We start from the raw sequence: 19,796 nt of genomic DNA, 5'->3' as shown, positions 1-19,796 counted from the left end.
ATTGTAAAAAGAGATAACAGTATCTACTCATAGAGCAGATGTAAGAATGAAACAAGATCATGCAAGTAAAGTGTTTGACACATATAACATTTCCAATAATAGTTGCGATTTTAAATCTCTATGATTAATAAGCCTATTATATGTGTATTTATTTCCCTATTATATATATGTATATTCCCTATTTTATATATATATATATATATATATATAACCATATCTGTGTGTATTTCTCTTAAATATTATATGTAATATAGGAATGCATACTATGGCGTGAAATTGATAACATGACACAGTATTATTTTATGTAGAGTAGGGTATTAATGAGAGTAGAAATAATAGTAACAGTAAAGCAACACAGCTCTCTAGGCCAACGGGTCTAGAGAGCCTAGCTGCTTCTGATTCCCAGGCCCTAGAAACATGGAGCAAGGGCTTATGGCTGAGCTGCTCTGTCTTCCAGGGATGGTCGTAGGTTGCACCTGCTGAGCCTACGGCTATCACTTTACTCACGTGGGCCAGAGCTGTGTGAAGCGGGGAATGTCAACGTGAGCCCCATGGCCAGTGCTGTGCTGTACAGTGGGGCCGAGACAAAAGACTTGGCAAACTTCCTGCGTCACAGATGGGCCGTCCCCACTGGAAAAGAAAACCACGGGCCTGCCACTTCTCTGTGTGGCTGCCAGTTGAGTTGATAACACCCTCTGCGGCTCAGGGTGACAACTATTCAGGCGGCTTCACTGACTGCCAGCCCAGAACTGGGAAGCTGGGGAGATCGGCTCCTCCTTTAGCAGTGCTGTTCCCAGCCCTGCCCGGCTGCTCCTCCCTGCGCGCTGGCGTGTGTACCTGTGAGCCCCACACAGACTCCTGGTGGCTGCTGTTGTGCAGCTCACTCCAAAGCCCTGCAATGATGTGCAGCCTTTGAAAGCCAGCAACTTGCTGCAGACACTGAAGTCGCGGCTTTCCCCAGCTCGCTGAGGCTTTGTTTGTGTTTTTGTTCTCTTACTTTGGTCTTGATTATGATGGGTGCATCTTATACTTTGTCTAGGTGTGGGGGGATGAGGGCATGTGCTTAAGAGGTGACATAAGGAAAGATCTAGCACACACACTGTTATGGGCGTGCTGGCCCTTAGAATAGGCACTTGGTATGCTTCGTTTCATATCATTCCCCTTGGTCCCACATGAAGATGCTGAGGCTCCGGGTGAGGAAATGGGACGAGGCACACGCTGCTGCTAGCTGGAACACTGGGATTCCTGCCCTTGTCCCTGTGGGCCCAGACCTCTGTGGTCTCCGCCTTAAGAATGAACAAAAGATAGAAGTGCTTGGACCAGCCCTTGTCAGGGTATCTGCCTCAGCCTATGGTACGTTTGAGCAGCCTGCAGATATGTTTGATTTGGGTAGCACAGTGTTGAAACAAGTCAACAAGAACGACCCATTCTTTAGACCGAGTTTGGATTCCACACACCTCATCACTCCGCATGACGCTGTGCCCATCTCTTTTCACTGCTTTCCATTGCTTTCCCAGCCCTGCAGGCTTCTGCTTTAGCTACATATGCTTGATATTTTTAGATAAAGATGGCCTGAGCAGCTAGATTGGAGTGCACTGTGTAGCCACCTCAAGGAATGACATCTTAGCATATTAAAATTCTGAAAACTTCTGCAATGAAAAATAAAACTCAATGGTTTATCTTTGCTTAAACCAGACTTTCAAATTATTTGAATGCAAATTCTTACCCCCCTCCCCCCACAGAATACCTAATACCATCCTACGGGACAAAGGTGTCCCAATAGAACATAGTTTTAGGAACATAGCTTTTGAATCTTGTTATCGCTTGTCATCTTGATTTGAAAGAATAAAGAATAAATCTCTAGACACAAAATCTAATAACTATAAAGAAAAAGTCTGACAAATCTGACAACATACAAATTAAAATCCTTCTGTGCAACGAAAGATATGATAAACAAAGCTAAAAGACAAGCAACAGTCAAACTACAGGACGAGCAAGAGAAATTTTTTGCAAAATGTCTTACTGCAAAAAGGGTTAATATTAATGATACATAAAGAATTCCATGAACCAATAAGAAGTCACCCAAAAGAAAAATGGGTGAAGAATATGAACAAGCAAATTAATAAATATAGATGTTCAATAAATATAGAAAAAGTGCCTACCTGCCCTGGAAAGCAAAGAGTTGCACATTATATATCAGACTGACAGAACTAAAAAGGTTTGTATATTGGGGCTAGCAAGGTTATAGGGCCAGGAATAAAAGGAAGTGGGTTACCACTTCTTCCTAAGGTAATATGACAATATCTTCTAAAACGTATATGCATGTACATTTGTATATATGTATATACATTTTGAAATGCTAATTCCTCTTCAAGCAGTCCATCCATCCTACAGGCAATCTTACAGATACACTAATGTGTATGTTAAATATTTTTCTTACCAAATATTTTATAATAAAGAAAAACTAAAGATAGCGTGGAGTCCCTCAGTAGAGGAGGGTTATTTTGCCTGGTCCAAACATTCCAGAGGTTCAAGGAGTAAAACATGCCAGGCAGTTCCTCTAAAAAGGCTCTTCTGGCTCTACTTTGAAATGGTTATGTCATTTTCCACAAAGGTTTAACAAGATAATCTAACAACAGTGCTTAGCGTTGTGTCTGCCCCACTGCAAGTTCTCAGAGAACAGGTGTGATCATTATTTATGTTAACTAAGAAGCTCAGTCAGATTTTCTTTAAGAAAGGAATTTTCACTATTTTAATGTTGGTCTAATTGTAAGGAATGATACCTGTTGACCACAGAACACTTAGAATGTACGGGAAAATAAAAAGAAATAAAAATACCTACTTCCACTAGATTCTTAAACATTTTTTTTCCAGCCATGTGAGTTATAACTGCTGCAGAAATGGCAGTCTCCTCTGCTGCTTAGCAAATGGTGCTGTTATGTGAGGGGGTGGGTGTGTCTCCCGCCTCTAGATGCATCAATTAACTTGCACAGAGGAAAGAACAATCCGCCACAATGTGCAGTTTTTCTGAGGCAGCTAAACTATGCCTCCGGTGGTTCACAAATTGGTCAGGGAGAGAAAATATACATAACTCAGTCCAAGCCATGCTTGCCACCAGCAAAACAGCCCAAGCACACTGTCTTCCAATAGTGATAAATGCTACCATTTACTGAGCATCTAAAATATGCCTGGCTCTCTGCTGGATGCCTCGCATATCATTTTTAATCTTTATAATCCTGCAAAATAGATATTATTTCTCAATTTAACAGATGAAGAAATTGAGACTTCCGAGAGGTTAAATGTTTTGTCTAAAGCCACGTGGCTAATAAGGAGTAGAGCCCAGATTTGACTGTAGACATGTATAACTCCAAAGTCTGTGATCTTTGTATTATACATTACTACCTCCTTGAATACACAGGAAGTTGTGACTTACTTTTGCATTTCAAGTACATGCTAATGTTCTAATCTACATACAGAGTCTCAATCACTACAGCAGTGCCCAGGATGCAGGGTCATTCTCCCTTGCTCTGTGTCAAGTTGCGAAGTATCCTTCTCACCATACAGAGTTGTTAGATGTGGGGATCACTCATGTTTATTTCACTTTCCACCTAGGTGGCGGCTTTGAAATACATCCCATCTGTCCTCCATGATGTGGAAACAGTCTTTGATGCGAAGTTACTCAGGTGAGAGCTTATAATGTACTTTTTCCTGGGCTCTGTTATCAAGCCAGAGATTGAGGCGGAGGGAAGGGTTCTTGTAGGGAATTCCAGACAGGCAGGCACTCAGCGAGGGGACAGAGAGGACCCGTGATAGGAGCTTCCTATGGGGCCTTCAGTGCGGGATTATTACATTTTTGTTGTGTTTTGTCAGACTTTGGGAAAAACCGACTATGAGATAAGCATCCTTCTTTGATGATACAAATGCTACAGGAAGCGAACTTGTAGATTAAAAAACTGATGTTTGGTGTAAATGTCTCTATTTCACTTGGACTTGAAGATTATTTGATGTTTCCAATCTCTGCCCTGAAAGCCCTTTTGCTTTCTCCTTCTTCCCTTTATTCTTCTCATGAGGTGAATGCATAATTTTAAATATGATTATGCTGTTAGAATGGGGCCATCTGAGCCGGATATGCCCTTTTCTTCTTTTCCTATGTTCACTTACGTTCCAAAATAGCATGGAGAGGAATTTAAAAACTTTTTATATCGAAGACTTTAGGATGTAGAGAAGAGTTGTAAAGGTGGTGTAGCGTTCCCATACACCCTGCACTTGGCTCCCCTTCGTATTCACATTTCCCCTAACTATGGTGTATCTCAGCGGTCCTCAACCTTTGTGGTACCAGGGACCAGTGCTCCTATGAGAATCTAATGCCCGATGATCTGAGGTGGAGCCAAGGCGATGATGCTGGTGCTGGTGAGCGGCTGCGGGTACAGATGGAGCTTCACTTCCTGACCCGCCGCTCACCTCCTGCTGTGTAGCCCAGTTCCTAACAGGCTACAAAGCAGTACCAGTCTGCAGCCCAGGGTTTGGGGATCCTTGGTGTATCTTTTAAATCTGAGAAATTAACCTGGGTACACTTCTATTCACTGCATGCCATACTTAATTCAGAGCTCACCAGTTTTTTTTTTTTCTTTACTATTGTCTTTTTCCTGTTTATATGACAATTTCTGCTGACTTTGTCTCATATTTCTGGTCTTAAACTAAATGCAACTTTCTTAGAGAAGCTACCTCTGTAAATAAATTAAATTCCTTCCCAGGTCCCTGCACCATTTCTCTCTGACACAACTCCCTATTTATTTTCTTCACTGTGTATACCGCCTTGTATTGATTTGTTTACTTCTGTGTTGTTTGTGGACCTCCATTAGGATATCAGTTCCATATTAACTGGGACCAAGTATGTTCCCCTTGTGTCTCCACTGCTCTTCGCATTGTCACATATTAAGCAGATGCTTAATAAGTATTTGAAAGAATGGATGAACACAATGAGCTTATTTTTGAAAGCCGACAGGGGCTATAATTTTGTTTCATCGGTATTTTTATTTTCACTCTATTTGGGAAGAACTATCTTCATGTCCCAAACTTGTTCTAACCCACAACTTTTCATAGTTTCTCAAAATTAAGGATTTTTTTTTCTATCTCAAGACTTGTCATAAAGCATTGCTAAGCATCAAATATTAGTAAAGAAAATGATATGGTAATGAAGTGAAGACTTGGCTTTAAACTCTTGTTTCTTTGACCGCCCTGTAACCTTTTCAAACTCATAATCTTGGGAAAGTTAGTTAACCTTACTAAACCTTAGTTTTCCCACTTGTAAAATGAAGCGTCGGCTCTACCTCGCAGAGTTGTGAGGTTTAAATGGCATAATTGTTGTAAAGAGCAAAGCCTGTGGCTGATACGATGTAAGTGCTCGGGATTATTGGTGTTTCTTTCAGATTCTCACATCTCTGTGGATACTATTAGTATTCAACACCGACACCAACTACACGTATTTACTGAAGTCTTACTCTGCACCTGATGCTCTGCCAGGAATTGTGGGGTGCGGCCGGGGGGGTGGGCGCGGGGACAAGGGACCTGAGAGTCTGAGGAAGAACTCTAAATGCCATGAGGAGGGAGACGTTGCTCTAACTGGCTCTCCGTGCTCCCATTTTTCCTGTCCTCAGCCAACTCCTTTATGAATTCTACACCTGCATCCCCCCTGTGAAACTCCAGAAGCAGAAAGTCCAGTCCATGAACGAAATAGTCCAGAGCAACCTGTTCAAAAAGCAAGGTGAGTGCAAAGCATTCTGGGCCGGTGGGTGGGGCCATAAACCCCACGTGCCCCGAGTTCCTCACGGGTTTGGCTGGGCAGAACAATCTGCCAGTTACTAAAATGATTCTTCTCCAGCAACTCCTTTAGTCTGAATAAATGTGAAAGTAGCAGACAACTTAGACATCAGAATCTAAACTGATTTTAGGAAACATTAGTTTGCATTGTCTGTCTCTTCTGAGAAGGTTTAATTAGATGGTTGATTTGCAGTGAGTTACTTTAGGTCGTTCTGCTGTGAGGTTTTTCCCTGTATGGTTTATAGTTACTGGTTTCAACTTGAGAAGAAGTAGGTGAAGTTCTTTTCAGCAAAAAGACCCTATAATGCAGTTTTCAAAATCTCAAGTGCAAGAATCTAGAGAGCTTGTTAAAACCTGTCTTGAGACCCATCTCAGAGATTCTGAGTGAATAAGAATTAGTTTTCTCTTAGTTTTTAAAAGCGTAAATTATTTTCGAATAGGTGATGCATTTACATGGATTAAAATGCCAGAGTATGAAAGGGTGCCACATGCACAGGGTCCCTCCGGACCTGTTCATAGCCCCTCGGATCCCTTCTCTAGAGGCAACCAGCAGTTCCAGTTGCTTGCGTTTGCTTCCGGGACACTGTACATAAGCAGTCAAATGCAAATACTGTAGGCCCTTGAACACGTGGGCAGAGAGGTTCCAACTGCCTGCACCTGCGCCTTCCCAAATCCGCAGGTAACTTAAGTTGAGCCTTGGGATATGCAGATTTCCAACCTTGGAGTTGCCCTTTAACAACACAGGTTTGAACTGTGAGGGTCAACTGAACTGCACAGGTCAATTGAAAAAAACCTATATTTAAGTGGACCTGTGTAGCTCAAAACCATGTTGTTCAGATGCCACCTGTATGTTGCATCTCCCCTGGTTGTCTAGTACTATTATTGCTCAAAGAGGAGCATATTACACAACCGCTCTGTGCTCACCGTTCCTCACTTGGTGGTATTTCCTGGAGAACAGGGCATGGCAGTGGGTTTGGGAAGGAGTTGTGGTCGAGGTTCTAATCATGTAAACTGATCTCTGATAACCATCGGCCTTCTGACCAGTAGTCCACTGTCAGGAGCCCTCTGATTTTGAGCTCAGTGAGCTAGATGGCCACATCTTCTCACGATACGAGCAAAGAGTGTGGCTGGAGACGTCCGTCTCATCTCCAGCCACACTCAGCACTCCTGACGTCACGCCTGTCTGTGAGGGTGAGCGCAATGACTCGAGGATCAGCAACGTTTTCCTTGGCCTAAGATCAACCTTTCCAATTTTAAATTTCTCTCTGTCCATACTGGTGTCAGTGATAAAATGAAAAGGAAAATGTGCAAGGAGCAAGAGGTCTTAGAAAGCAGAGGATCAATCATCACTCAACTAAAATTTATTCAGAGCGAAGCTTGACTATTTATGTAATTGCCCGGTAATTACAGAAATATTCAGGAACCACTTCACTGCAAAGATTTCTTTCCCAGTACGCAGTTAACATGGCGCATGCACAATTGCTGTCAGAATCCCTGGAGTTAAGGGTAATAGAAGGACTTGTGAAGAACGGTGTTCTTGTGATTTTTAGATTCACATCTGTAGTTTCTTGACTGTTTAGACAGGTATGCGACAACAGATTAATGCAATACATATACGGTTTGTTTGCGTAAGGTAACTCGTGCAGAGTGATTAGAAACTAATCCTGCTAAGTCATGTTGTATTTCTTGCAGTATTAGATTTTTTTTTAAGTGAGCTTTCTGTGGTTTTCAAGTTCTGACTTCCACATCAGAATGAACTACCCTCACTCTAAAAGCTTTGAAATATGCCTTCCCCTTCCTGCCCTGGCAGTTCCTTCTCGGATTTCAGGTGGTGTCACTGCAGAGATGAATTGAGTCCCGTCTTAGGGACGTGACAGGGATGACTCTAACTGCATGTGGTGCTGCACAGGCATCAGAGAGCAGGGCTGCTTGGCTCGCCTCCATTGTTCAGAGCTGCCATCATTGTCGGGGGCCCCGCTTAGCATCAAGGCCAGGTGGAGTGCTACACCGTCCTGGATGGGGCACGTGGTGTCAGTTCCAGCCTGGTGGAAGTCAGCGTCATTCTTTTATTGGAGTCACATCCCCTGGGCCCGGTGGTGTCCCCTGAGGGTTAGCATAATCGCAGGTCAAGCTGGACAGCTGCTTCACACCACTCCTGCTGTGTCTCTGAGTTTCAGATTCAGTGAAAACCCTGTGATTAATATTAACAGACAGAAGGCCAGCCCCAGTGTTATACACAGTTACAAAAGAAATGCAGAATTCTTACCTTTAATACATACAGACACTATAAGTAGGTGAACAGAGGGCGCTTTGGGGACCTGTTTTAAAGCAGAGGTGATGTATGAACAGCCTCGGCTCACAGGTGAAAGCAGTATGCTCTTCTGCACAGCTTAAAGTAACTCTTTGTACTTTTTATTTGCTAAGTCAACTCTCTTCCCAAAATAATCTCGAGGGGAAACTTCAGCTCATCCCCTTTCTCAAGTGCTCCAGTTCCAAATGAATGCAATCCAAGTTCATACATGCTTCCAGGGGGTCTGTGGCTCTTGGGTGAACATCTCTCTTTATACCCTTCAATGAGGTGCGTTTGATCACTTGGCCAAGTCTAAGCTGTAATGAAATCCCTCCTGTTCTTCTGTCTGTGATGTGTCCTCTGCCTCAGGGATGTGATTTGCTTTGAGCCTGTGCTCATTTAGCTGCCAGATGTGCGTGTTGCCTAGGGTGTTGTCGGTGACACAGCGTGTACACCCAGCCTTGAACATTTGTGTTGGCATCAAGCAGAGGCAGAAGGCTTTTAGGCACTTTCTGAAATGTTGGCAGACTATTCTGCTGGCCACTCTTCAGGACAAGTCTGTGGAGAAGGGGAGATTTACTGGTCAAGGGCACTGGTTCTCACCAGGCTTCGGTTGGATTCTTGGTTCAGTCCTTTATCAGCTGTGCGATGATGGCAATTTACTTAACCTTTCTGATGCTCAGTAAGTTCATCTGTAAAAAGGGGGTGGAGGGCGTCTGTCTTAGACGGTTGTTGAGTGGGCTAATAAGACAGATAGTGCATTTAAAGTGCTTATCTCAGCTTAATGTCCCACACCGAGTGGTTGCTGTTGTTATTGGTATTGTGGCTATTATTCCTGCTGCTCTGTTCCTTTTTTTCAACTTCAATCTGATCTTCAGGTTTCTTGAAATAAGGGAGTCCCTTCATGTTTGATAGTGGCATGTAACTCTAAGCTGACCTTCCTTGTTTCCCTGGGAGCTATATGTTTTTCCTCAGGGTCTGAGAAGCACAGGACTTAATGAATAAAAGGGCTTTGGTCTGTATGTGTTTCCCATTCTGGCTCTGAATGGTTTCTCCAGTTTTTATTTCACTTTTCTAGAGATTTTTTTTTTTTTTACAGAGGGCTCATGCTTTGGTTCCCTGGAAGAAGAAGTGTAGATCAGAGAGATCAGAGAGAGCTGCTTACGGTTTCTCACGTCGTTATTTGCTTTGGTGCTGCCTCGATGTCGTTATAGAGTTAGCGGTACCTGACAGCCATCTTGTATGACGGTTTGCTTCTTGGGCTCTTTTAAAACACCCGTGCACGCGCACGCACACACACACACACACACACACACACACTCACTCATTCACTTACCTCCTTTTCTCTCATGGAGGCAAGTAGCCTCAACTTTTGCTTGATTTGCGATGTTGGGTAAATGACCCAATCCTTATAAATCTCAATTTCCTCATCTGTAAAGAAGGAATACCCACAGCACGCATCTCACTGTGTTGTGGCTCAGACTCGGTGGCATAATGTGGCTTGTTAGTCTGGGGTATGAGGGAGTCAGGAGCCACCAGCAGCCAAGGTCTCACGGGGACCTGCGTGAATGACTGCAGGGTTCAGTGAGAGAACAGGGAAATCTGTGGAGACTAATTTGCTGTCTTCTCCAACCCAAGTCCAGACTTGCCTGGTGGTGACGATGGGTGAACGGATGAATAGATAGGCCCGAAAGCTCCGAGAGGAGTCAGCGAGGAAACCAAGCCTTCTGCGCCTTTGGAACAGATTTGTTCCTATGAGAACCGAATCTCTAAGTAATGTGTCTTTTCAGTCTGATGCTAATCAGATGCACCATCTGGTTCAGTGTAAACTGCTTTAGGATCCACATTGCTCATTTTTCTCAACTTCCAAAACAAACAGAGAGGGAGGTTTGGGGGGAAAGAGAAAGAGTGAGAGCGAGAGCACGAAGACAGAGAGACAGAGAGAGGGAACAGAGACAACGAGATAGAAAAACAGACAGAGACAGAGGCAGAGAGAAGGAGAGAGGCAGGGACCAGACAGTGAGCTGGAAGTTATTTCAATGTTTATTTTCAGCGAGTGAGTTTTTCTTTGGAAATTTTATTGAGAAGTTGTTCTCTGAAAGCAAAGCGTCCAGTTTTCCCTTTATCAAGACTTAGCTTCCTCCTTTTACCCCTCTTTACCTGTTGCCCACAGTATCTGGAGCTGCTGAGACCTTAGTTCACAATGGGTTGAACTACTGTGAGAAAGGGGTCTAGTGCCGTAGGGCCAGGGTCTTCAACCTCTGGGTTGTGGCTGGTACTGGTCCATGGCCTGTTGAGAACAGGGCTGCACAGCAGCAGGTGAGCGGCGAATGGGTAGGCTTCATCTGCATTCGTGACCTCTCCTCAGCGCTAACGTCACCGCCTCGGCTCCATCTCAGACCATCGGGCCTTGGATTCTCATAGGAGCACCGGTCCCTGGCGCCAGAAAGGTTGGGGACTGCTGCCATAGGGGGTTACTCATTTCTAAAGAGTAGAGAAAAGTCCTCTCCCTGCAGAGTTGTTGCTTCCTTGGTGAGTTTGTATAACATCCCTGAGCCTCCAGCGTTCCACATCTGGAAGATATGAGTAGGAATGTTGCTGTTAGAATATGGACTTTTGATTTAGGCAATCCTTGTTTATGCTCGCGCCTTGGTTACTTACTAGCTATGTTCCTTTAAACAAGTAACTTCCTAGAACCTTGGTTTCTTTAACTACAAAAATGAGGTGGTGCCTGACTCAGTTGCTGCTAGTTTAAAGGTATCTATTATATCACAATAATAACCATAATAATAATAATAATAATATCAACGGTATTTTAAACGGAGAGACATATTAATTAAATAACTACATTAAGTGCTACATAGGACATATACACATATTCTTACAACATCTCAATTACATAGGTATTATTACCCCCATCTTGTAAATAGGGAAACCAGGGCCTAGAGGGCCAAGTCACCCTCATCCCAATGAGACCAAAGGTTACGCAATGTATTTGGGTACTAGTGTACTGGGCTCTGTGATGCTGGGGTAGCAAATCGATCCCCAAATCTTAATGGTTTAACAACGCAAAGGTTTATTCCTTTCTTGAGTAAAATCTGATGAAAGTCATGTGTCTTGTGTCCCTCCTGAAGCTACATCATCTGGTACCCATGGCCTCCCTGCAGCAGGGAAGTGTGGGAGACGAGGAAGCACAGTTGCTCTGATCTTTTAGCCTGAAAGCGACACCTACTGATGCCATCCACAGAACACTGGCCAAAACCCATCACATGTTCCCAACCTAGCTGCAAGGGAATCTGGGAAGTGAAGCAACACGCATGCGATATTTGTCGAACACCCCTTCTGTCACTCACAGGCAGTGCTAGAGCTGGATTCAGGACACAAGTCATTTGAAGAACAAAACCCATCTTCTTTCCACCATGCCATGCTTTATTCTCATAATAGATAAAAAGGAGAAGATAATGTCTATTTTTTGTTGTTGTTGGAAATGGTTCCTTCTCTGTATAAGAAAATATGCCTCGCATTCCTCCTGAGGACTTTTTTTCTTCCATCCCTCACTCCCTGCCACTGTTCTAAGTGCCAGGCCACTCTGACAACTGTGCACAGGGACTTTGCCTGGCCAGGAGAGGGGACTTGATGCCAGTGGTTACTGTGTCACTACAGCTTTTCAGAGCACAGCTCTCCTCCTGCAGCGAGCAGCCTCGTGAGCAGGCCGGGCTGTCTACACCAGCCAAGGAGCTAAAGCTGTCCTGAAGGAAAAAGCAGTAATGGAACAAGTTGTCTTTTTCCCAGGGTGCACGCCAGCCTTGTAGCTGGCTTCTCATCTTTCCTGGCACATACATACCCTTCTGCAATTCTCTTCTTTGCATATACTACCTGGAACACCTTCTACTGCCTCCCCATTCCCTTCCCCCACCCAGACACAATAGTAATTTCTATGCATCTCTAAGACCCAACCCAGGCATCAGGTCTGCAGTGAGTCCTCCCTGAGGTCTTAGGCATTCCAGCTCAGTCCCCACTGCAGGCCAGGCTCTGGGGAGGGAATGGGGACGCAACTACCTGAGCTGGCAGAGTTTCGCACCATGCTCCATGTGCAAAGATGATGGAGCTTCTTGTTTTCATTTGATTATAATCTAATCTAATCTTGCTAAGTCTCCAACTCACTTCGTACTGTGACAGCTTAAATTTTTTCAATCAAGAATATCTTGTGGCTTCAGATTTAACTAGTCTTTCTGATTCAAAACAGTCCCCTCCCCTCTCCAAAATGGCTTCTGGGACTGGGTTCCAGGGACCCAATTAGGAAAGGGAAGAAAGATTCTGCCTATGGCTTTTCCTACAACCTATCAAAAATGGCTTTCTCCGGGACTTTAGCTTAAGAGGGAGTGTTAGGACACACACGTCTTATCTCTTCAGGTCTCAACATTAGGCAAAGGGACCTCTATCCCTTCCTCTCCCTCTTCTTTTCTGAGAAAACCTTCCTCATCTCTCTTTCCTGGGGCTATAAAACTGGACAAGTGGACCGGCTGCCAGAGTGCCTGACTGATAGGAAGCTTAGTAGGTTCAGAATATTACCCTGGATTCACAAAGGGGGTAAAAGATGGTCCAGAACCTCTGAGAGGGAGCTCTCTCAAACTTTAGGTGCGCTGGGGGAGATTGTTAAAACTGCAGAACCCTGGACCCTATCCCAAGATTCTGAAGCTGAAGGTCTGGGAGGGGGCCAGGGGCGCGCCTGATGTTAACCCTCCAAGGAGATTCTCCTGTAGGTGGCCCCTTGACTTACCCCGCTCTAGTTGGAAGCATAGCTCACGAAGCCTGAGTAGGGGGAAGGAAAGCAGTGTGGGCAGAGAGAAGTGGCTCCCACAGTGCATAGCACCAGCTCTCACTCGTCTGGTTACGTGATTGTCTCTGCTGATGAAGTGAACTCCTTATGGATAAGGGATATGCTATATTTCTTTATGTGCCCAGTCTGCTTAGGGTCTGACTGATAACAGTTCTCAGAAACTAATCCATGGAACTTGGCAGTAAAATACATCATTATTATTGGCCAGTGTTTCTTAAAAAAAAAAAAAAAAAAAAAAAAAAACAAACTACGGAAAGAAAGGACCTCAGTTGTACAGAACTGGAATCGTCCTTGTACTTGATTCATGACATACCTCATCATTGGCCCACACAAGAGCCTGCATTTATTTACTTACGTATTCGGTTAGTCATTTTAATAAATTAAACATCCATGCACTCACCACCTGAAAAGAAACTAGAAACTTACTTAACATGTAACCCTGTGGCTCTGTCTTTCTTTACCTAAGGTAACCAACCACATTCTTAAATCTTTTGTTAATCAATCATTCCACTGCTTTCCTTTTTATATGCTTTTATTGTTTCTATATATATTCCTAGCATTTTGGTCATTTTAATTTTATATTAAGGGTATTGAACTATGAGTAATTTGGTGGGCATACTTTTTTCAATTAATATACTAGGATTCATCTCTATAACAGGTTTCTAGCGTTCACTGTTTTGACGACTGTAGAAAATTCTATTGTGTGAATAAACTAAAGTTTATTCAGTCATGTTTTCAATTTTAGGCATTTGGAGTGTTTCAGTTTTTTAGGTTTTTTTTTTTCTATTGTAAGTACTGCTGCTAAGAAGATTCTTGTACATGTCTGTAGTAAATGTTCAAGAGAATCTTTTGAGCACGTAACTACTAGACAATTTGCTTGGCTAGAGGGGATGTGAATATTTAGCTTCAGGAGGTAGTGCAAACCTGTTTTTCAAAGGTGGCAGCATTAATTTACATCACCACCAGTCAGGTGTGAGAGGTCCCGTGGATCCACATGCTCTCCAATTCTGGCTATTGTCCCACTTGTTCATCGTGGCCAACAAAGAATGTGAAATACGTTGTCACTGTCTTGATTTGCATTTCCTCGATCACCAGTGATGCTGATAATCTTGTTTTATGCTTCTTTGCCACTCGTATTTCATGTCTGGGATATGTCTGTCTGTTCTTTTGTTCATTTTTCTACTGGGTTGGTTGTATTTTTCTTATTGGTTTGCAGAATATTTTATATATTCTTCATGCTCATATTTTGCCGATTTTATGTATTATGATATCTTCTCCACATGTTTACATTTGTAACTTCTCTCTTCATTTACTTAGGTGTATTTTTTCTAATAGAAGTTCATGCTTTTAATGCAAATTTAGTTGAGTCTTTTTGTTTCTTGTTTGAGAAATCTTTCTCAATTCCAAAGTCTAATAGCTTTTCATTTAAATTTTTCTAAGAATTTTATAATTTTATTTTTGATGCACAGGTTTTTAATCAATTTATAGAGCTTATGTCTATATAAAATACATGGTGTGAGGTAGGAATCTGAATTTGTTTGTTTTCCATTTGGCCATACATCGTTTCCAATTTCAAGTGTGGGACAATCTCTTTTTTCTCCACATCAGTGTCATTTTGCATTTCTAGGACATTGTTCTTCCCTGGAGACTTGATGGCAGGGTTGCTGGAGCCAGGATTCAGTCCCTTGTCCCCAGGGTGTAGTTCATCTGTGCTAATGCTAGTTAATAGCTGAAGGGCCTGAAAGGTCAGGGAAAAGGAACAGCCCCTCCTTCCCAAGGCATGCCCCAAATTAGGCTCCTGTATTATGTTGGTGTCCAGGGAATTATGTGCCAAGATATAGCACTTCTCTAGCCTTGGACCTTCTCAATTATGAAAAAAATGAGATGGTTTCCTTGAATGATAATTTTTGATAAAGCAAGAAGTTACTTGGGCTCTTAGGGCAAACTTCTTGTAGTTTATGTATCCGAAAAGAAGATTACTGAGCTGAGAGTAAGGAGACCTGAAAAACAGCAACAACAATAGTATCAGCAGTGGAAACAGCAGCATCTGATGTTCATTGAGTAGCTGTTATATATCTGCGCCAAGCACTAATGTACATGGTCTCAGTCACTGCACAACTGTGTGTCCTTGGGCAAGCCACTTAACCTCTGTAGAATAACTATAGAATTGTATGATTGAACAAGATTTCCTGGCATTCTACCAGTAGTGAAAATCTATGAGTTTAAAAATCGTTCTTTGATGCATGATGATAATATTGGGGAAGCTTTCTAACACCATTTGGTGCCTAAAAACCCCTCCTCTCATGTATTGCCCCAAATACTTCTAAATGTTCTCCCTGGCTGGGAGCATGGAATGAGGCCATTTCATAGAAGGTTAAACAGATGAAGGGAAATTGTATGTGACCTCTAGGTCACACAGCCAGTTCAGAACCCTGGAAAAGGTTATGTGCTAGAGCCAATTTATTTATTTATTTTTTAATAAAGAACTGTTGAGTTTTGAGGACCTAAGTTTTTTCTCATCAGAGCGTTTAGAGGCATCAAAGATCTTCAGGTAGGGGTTTGGTCCTCCCAACTACAGTGTTACAAAGCCACATCCAGTTCCAAAACGCCCCTTCTACACTCCCGAGATCTGAGAAGGGGCTGTCCTTCACATCTTTTCCCTTTTCAATGCGACTGATCACAGAATTCAATCTCAAAAAGAAGCCTTCAGATCCAGAATCAGAGAAGACAGTGATTTAATAAGCTGCAGAACAAATCCAAGAGAGATTTATGAAAGTGTCCTTTTTTGGCTGAAGTTAAAAAAAAATTGGCATACAATCAAAGAAAAGAATCCCTTTTGAACCTCCAAAAATACTTAGAATAGCAGCTTTTAATGACATTATGAAGTACAATTTAATTGGGCAGGGGGCGGAGGGTCCCAGATCACTTCTTTAATGGCAATCCAAACCAACTATTCTGCAATTTTACAAAAATATTTTACCTCATTAAAGCTAGAGAATAGCAAAATCAGGCTCTTCTGGTACCTTTCAATTCATGTTCCACGCAGTTCTTTTCCAATTTTGGAAAAGATTCTTTATATACATGGAAACACATTTAATGAGAGAGCTTATGTAAATCTTTAAAAGGTTATATGTTTAATCCAAATTGTTTTTTATTTTCATTGTGAAATTATAGTCATATGTGGTTTGAATTATAGTGAGTCAGGTTTTAGAACATTCTGAGGCTTTTGTTGATCTGTTTAAGTTTGATTTTGCTGATTTCCCCCCACCATCTTCCTAGCATAGAAGGAAGTTTTTTCCTTAAGACCACAATCCAGTTGAACTGAAAACCAGCTGCAGATTCATTTCAATTCCAGTATTATTTATTGAAAATTTAAAAACGTAGCAGCATCGTGCCAGAAGGAATATGAAAGAAATACAGTAATCAATAATTTTATGGCCACCATTTATTTAACCATTATTTTGTGCCTGGTACTATGCTAAGCTTTCCACACATGATCTGTTTCATTATCATGACATCTATGTAAAGGGTAGGTCTGCATTTCCCGAGGTTATAGATGAGAAAACTGAAGGTTAGAGAGGTTGAGAAACTTGCCGATAGTCACATACCAAGTCACCTGTCACGGCCAGGATTCCAGTTGGGGCCTGTCTGATTTTATTTTATTTTATTTTCTATCTATTTATTATTTGTTTGTTTATTTGTTTATTCATTTATTTATTAATTAGGTGAGGCAACCCTTGGTTGACCTCACAGATTGCAAGGACCTTATCAGTTTACAATCCCTTAATTTTTTATTTTTAATTTTTTATGCCTATGGCACTTGGTCTTCCTAGATGGTCTCTCATCCAAGCACTTACCAGACCTGACCCTGCTTAGCTTCCGAGATCAGGCGGGATTGGGCTTGTTAAGGGTGGCATGGCCGTAGACTCCAACCTGTCTGATTTTAAAGTGCACTGTCTGAGCTGCAGTACAGTATAGTATCTGGCACAGAAGCGTTTCTACCCACTCAGTTGCAGTTAGGAAAGAAAAGAATTACCCCAAAAGTCTTCAAACTTAAGCTCATACAGGCCATGAAGGTAATAGAAATGAGGAGCAAGGTCATGGTTATTATGCCATTTAATAAGATTAACTTATCAAATATATATTTCTAATGTTAGATTTTTACAACAGATATTTTATGTGTCTATTCAACATGTGAGGACTTTACATGTAAGAACTTTTTCTTAACAAAGAAGTCCGATTCCTTTCATTTTTTCCTAACACACAGTGCTATTTGGTCAGTCATTCATTTCCCCACCTTCAACAGAGACAAGTATATGAGTATTTCTCTACTACAAAGGAAATAAGAGTAGAAATGATCAATGAACGCCCAGTTCAGGGTGGGGAGACTTCAGGGAGTGGTGAGGACTGGGGCAGAGACTGTGTTATGGACGTATATGACAGCTGCCAATCAGTGCCAATTGCTTACTCCCATATCAGGTTTTTAAAGAGAAGTCCCCTAAATGCTTTTTTTTAAATGTGAAATCTGACATTAGAAAAACAATACGCAGGTCAAATAAAACCCGCGTATGGACACAGGACAACAGTATCTGGTATAAATTTATAACAAAAGATTTAATAAATTTATAGGATTATTTATAAATAACCTTTTAAGAATAACTATGACCAGAATGTCAGAATCCAGGGTACAGAAGAGATGAGTTGTCAGTGAACGTTAGAGAATAGCGAGTGTGATATAGGCCTTCTCTGGAGAACAGTCTGTGGGGAGACCTTGGCATGTCGGAGCTGGAGCATGTGTCACTGCAGACCAATGCTGTTCAAGCCTCTGGAGAACTTGGGGTTCATCCTTGCCTGACACTCTCCCTTGCTAATGGGGGCCTCAGCCCACACCATAAATTCTACTGGGTTTACTCCTGGGAATACTGGTCCAATGTTAGAAAAAAATGGCATACATCGTTTATAGAAATTAGAATTATCAAAATATGAATTTTTATAGAACATTTAGAAATATAGTAAAGCACCTATGAGCTGATTTAGAGGTAAGCCAATGTTTATTCTTCCTCTATTTATACCATATATATTTTATATGCTTGTCATAATGATTTACCAAGTTCGTAATCTGCTTTTATCATAGAATTTTTGAGAAAATTTTTCCAAGCTATTTTTTAAGGATTTCATGGGACTCTATTGTATAGATGGGCTATAACCAATTTTGCTATTTTCCCATTTAGAGAAATTCGAATTCACTTAATTTTATGGTAGAAAAACTTACTGGAATTCATAGTCTTAAAAATAAATCGTTGTCTTCTTTGCTCATTATTTCTTTGCTGTTGGGCATGAATTTCACCCAGCTTTCTCAGTGCTTGCCCAGGATTTCGACTCTCCCTTCTCTGTTCCCTTTACACACACACACACACACACACACACACACACACACACACACACACAGGATTTTGCTTCCTCCTTATGTGATAGACAGCATAAAGCAAACCACATGGTCCTTTCATATGGGGCTGGAGTGGCATGATCCAATTTGGAAAGGATGTGTTTTCAAAACTGAACTGTCATCCTTGATGGTAGGAGGTGTGTCTGTGTGCGGACATTCTCTGCAAGACCAGGCACTTAAATGCAACCACACTGAGAGCCCTCATTAGCCCTGGGCAGCCAAAGCGGATTTGCTGAGTGTGACAACCTCCAGGCTGGAGCGACTGCCCAAGTGGAACCAGACACCAAAGCAAAGAGAAGAGGAAAGCCAATTATCCAAAGGCAAATGAGGCTCTAATTATGGCTTCAGCTAAAGAGGGTAAAATTATTTGAGGTGAGACATCCCATTTCTGAAGTGGGCATGATGCAGGGTAGTTGTTCAGAACAAAGGCTCGGACTAAGTCCTGATTTTGCTGCCTTAAAGGGGACACTTTGCTCCTAGGAGCATCTGATTCCTCATCTGTCAAACGGAAGAATATAGGATGCTTACCCCATTGGTTTATTGTGAGGAGTAAATGTGATAATGCCTGTGAGGGGCATAGTGGAGTCTAGTACTCAAAAAGGGCTCATCAGTGGAGTATCATCGTCATCAATAACTATTATGAGTGTTATTATTTGCTATCATCTGAATGTGGAACCGGAGAATCAGGAGACCTAGATTCTCAGCTCTGCAGTTTTCTATTTGTCCCAAATGAGAAGTAAGTGGTCTCTGAGTCTCACTTTCCTTGTCTCTCAATGAAAGGCTCGGATTAGAAGTTATGTCAGGTTTGTGGGCATAGGCATGCTGAGAACTGCGCACCACTTTCCACGGAGCCTCGCATCCTCCCTGTCTTACAGAGGCTGGCATTAGCTCCTTTTTTGAAGGTGCTGAAGTTGAGGCTTAGACAGGAAGCTGAGATTTAACTCCAGGCTTGACATCCATACTAAATTATCTGAGTGTCCCAGCAGTCAGTGTTATGACGGCGATGTGCTTATACATGTGTATGGGCTGCGCTCAAAGTTTTTGCACGGCTGTGATGATGATGAAGTTCAGGGTTGTGTTCACATTACACCCTTCTCTTTTACTCAATCCCTCCAAAATCGTAGGCAAAAAAAGTCCAGAAGGAACCTCCCGTTAGACTTTGGGGGCCGCTCCTGATACCTCTGCTCTGTTTGACATAAACAAGACTGATGAACACTTGTTCTACTTGGGCGGTGCCTTATTGTGAGAGTTACCAGAAGGATTGTATGTGCTTGTGTGCATTAAAGAATTTAGCACAGTAAGTAGATCAAGTGTCTGAGCTAGAAGGGATGTTAACAGCCAGCTGCCCGGAGATGGTCAAATGCAGCAATTTAGAGAACCTCCGAAGAGACTTCACCCTG

The 19,796-nt window shown here is 42.2% G+C and overlaps 1 protein-coding gene across 1 annotated transcript in view; it reads left to right on the top strand.

Annotated features, from left to right (window-relative positions):
* DOCK2 (dedicator of cytokinesis 2) overlaps positions 1–19,796 on the top strand; it is a 361,300-nt gene that overhangs the window by 90,462 nt on the left and 251,042 nt on the right. The window contains exons 24-25 of the mRNA XM_016160161.2: positions 3,613–3,683; positions 5,658–5,764. Coding sequence (XP_016015647.1) covers positions 3,613–3,683; positions 5,658–5,764 — 178 coding nt within the window. The remainder of the gene's footprint in view (positions 1–3,612; positions 3,684–5,657; positions 5,765–19,796) is intronic.

This window comes from Rousettus aegyptiacus, unplaced genomic scaffold (assembly GCF_014176215.1).
Source record: "Rousettus aegyptiacus isolate mRouAeg1 unplaced genomic scaffold, mRouAeg1.p scaffold_m13_p_7, whole genome shotgun sequence".
Classification (NCBI taxonomy): Eukaryota; Metazoa; Chordata; class Mammalia; order Chiroptera; family Pteropodidae; genus Rousettus; species Rousettus aegyptiacus.
The sequence above is the reverse complement of the archived record's forward strand: the minus strand, read 5'-3'. Positions and strand labels throughout refer to the sequence as shown.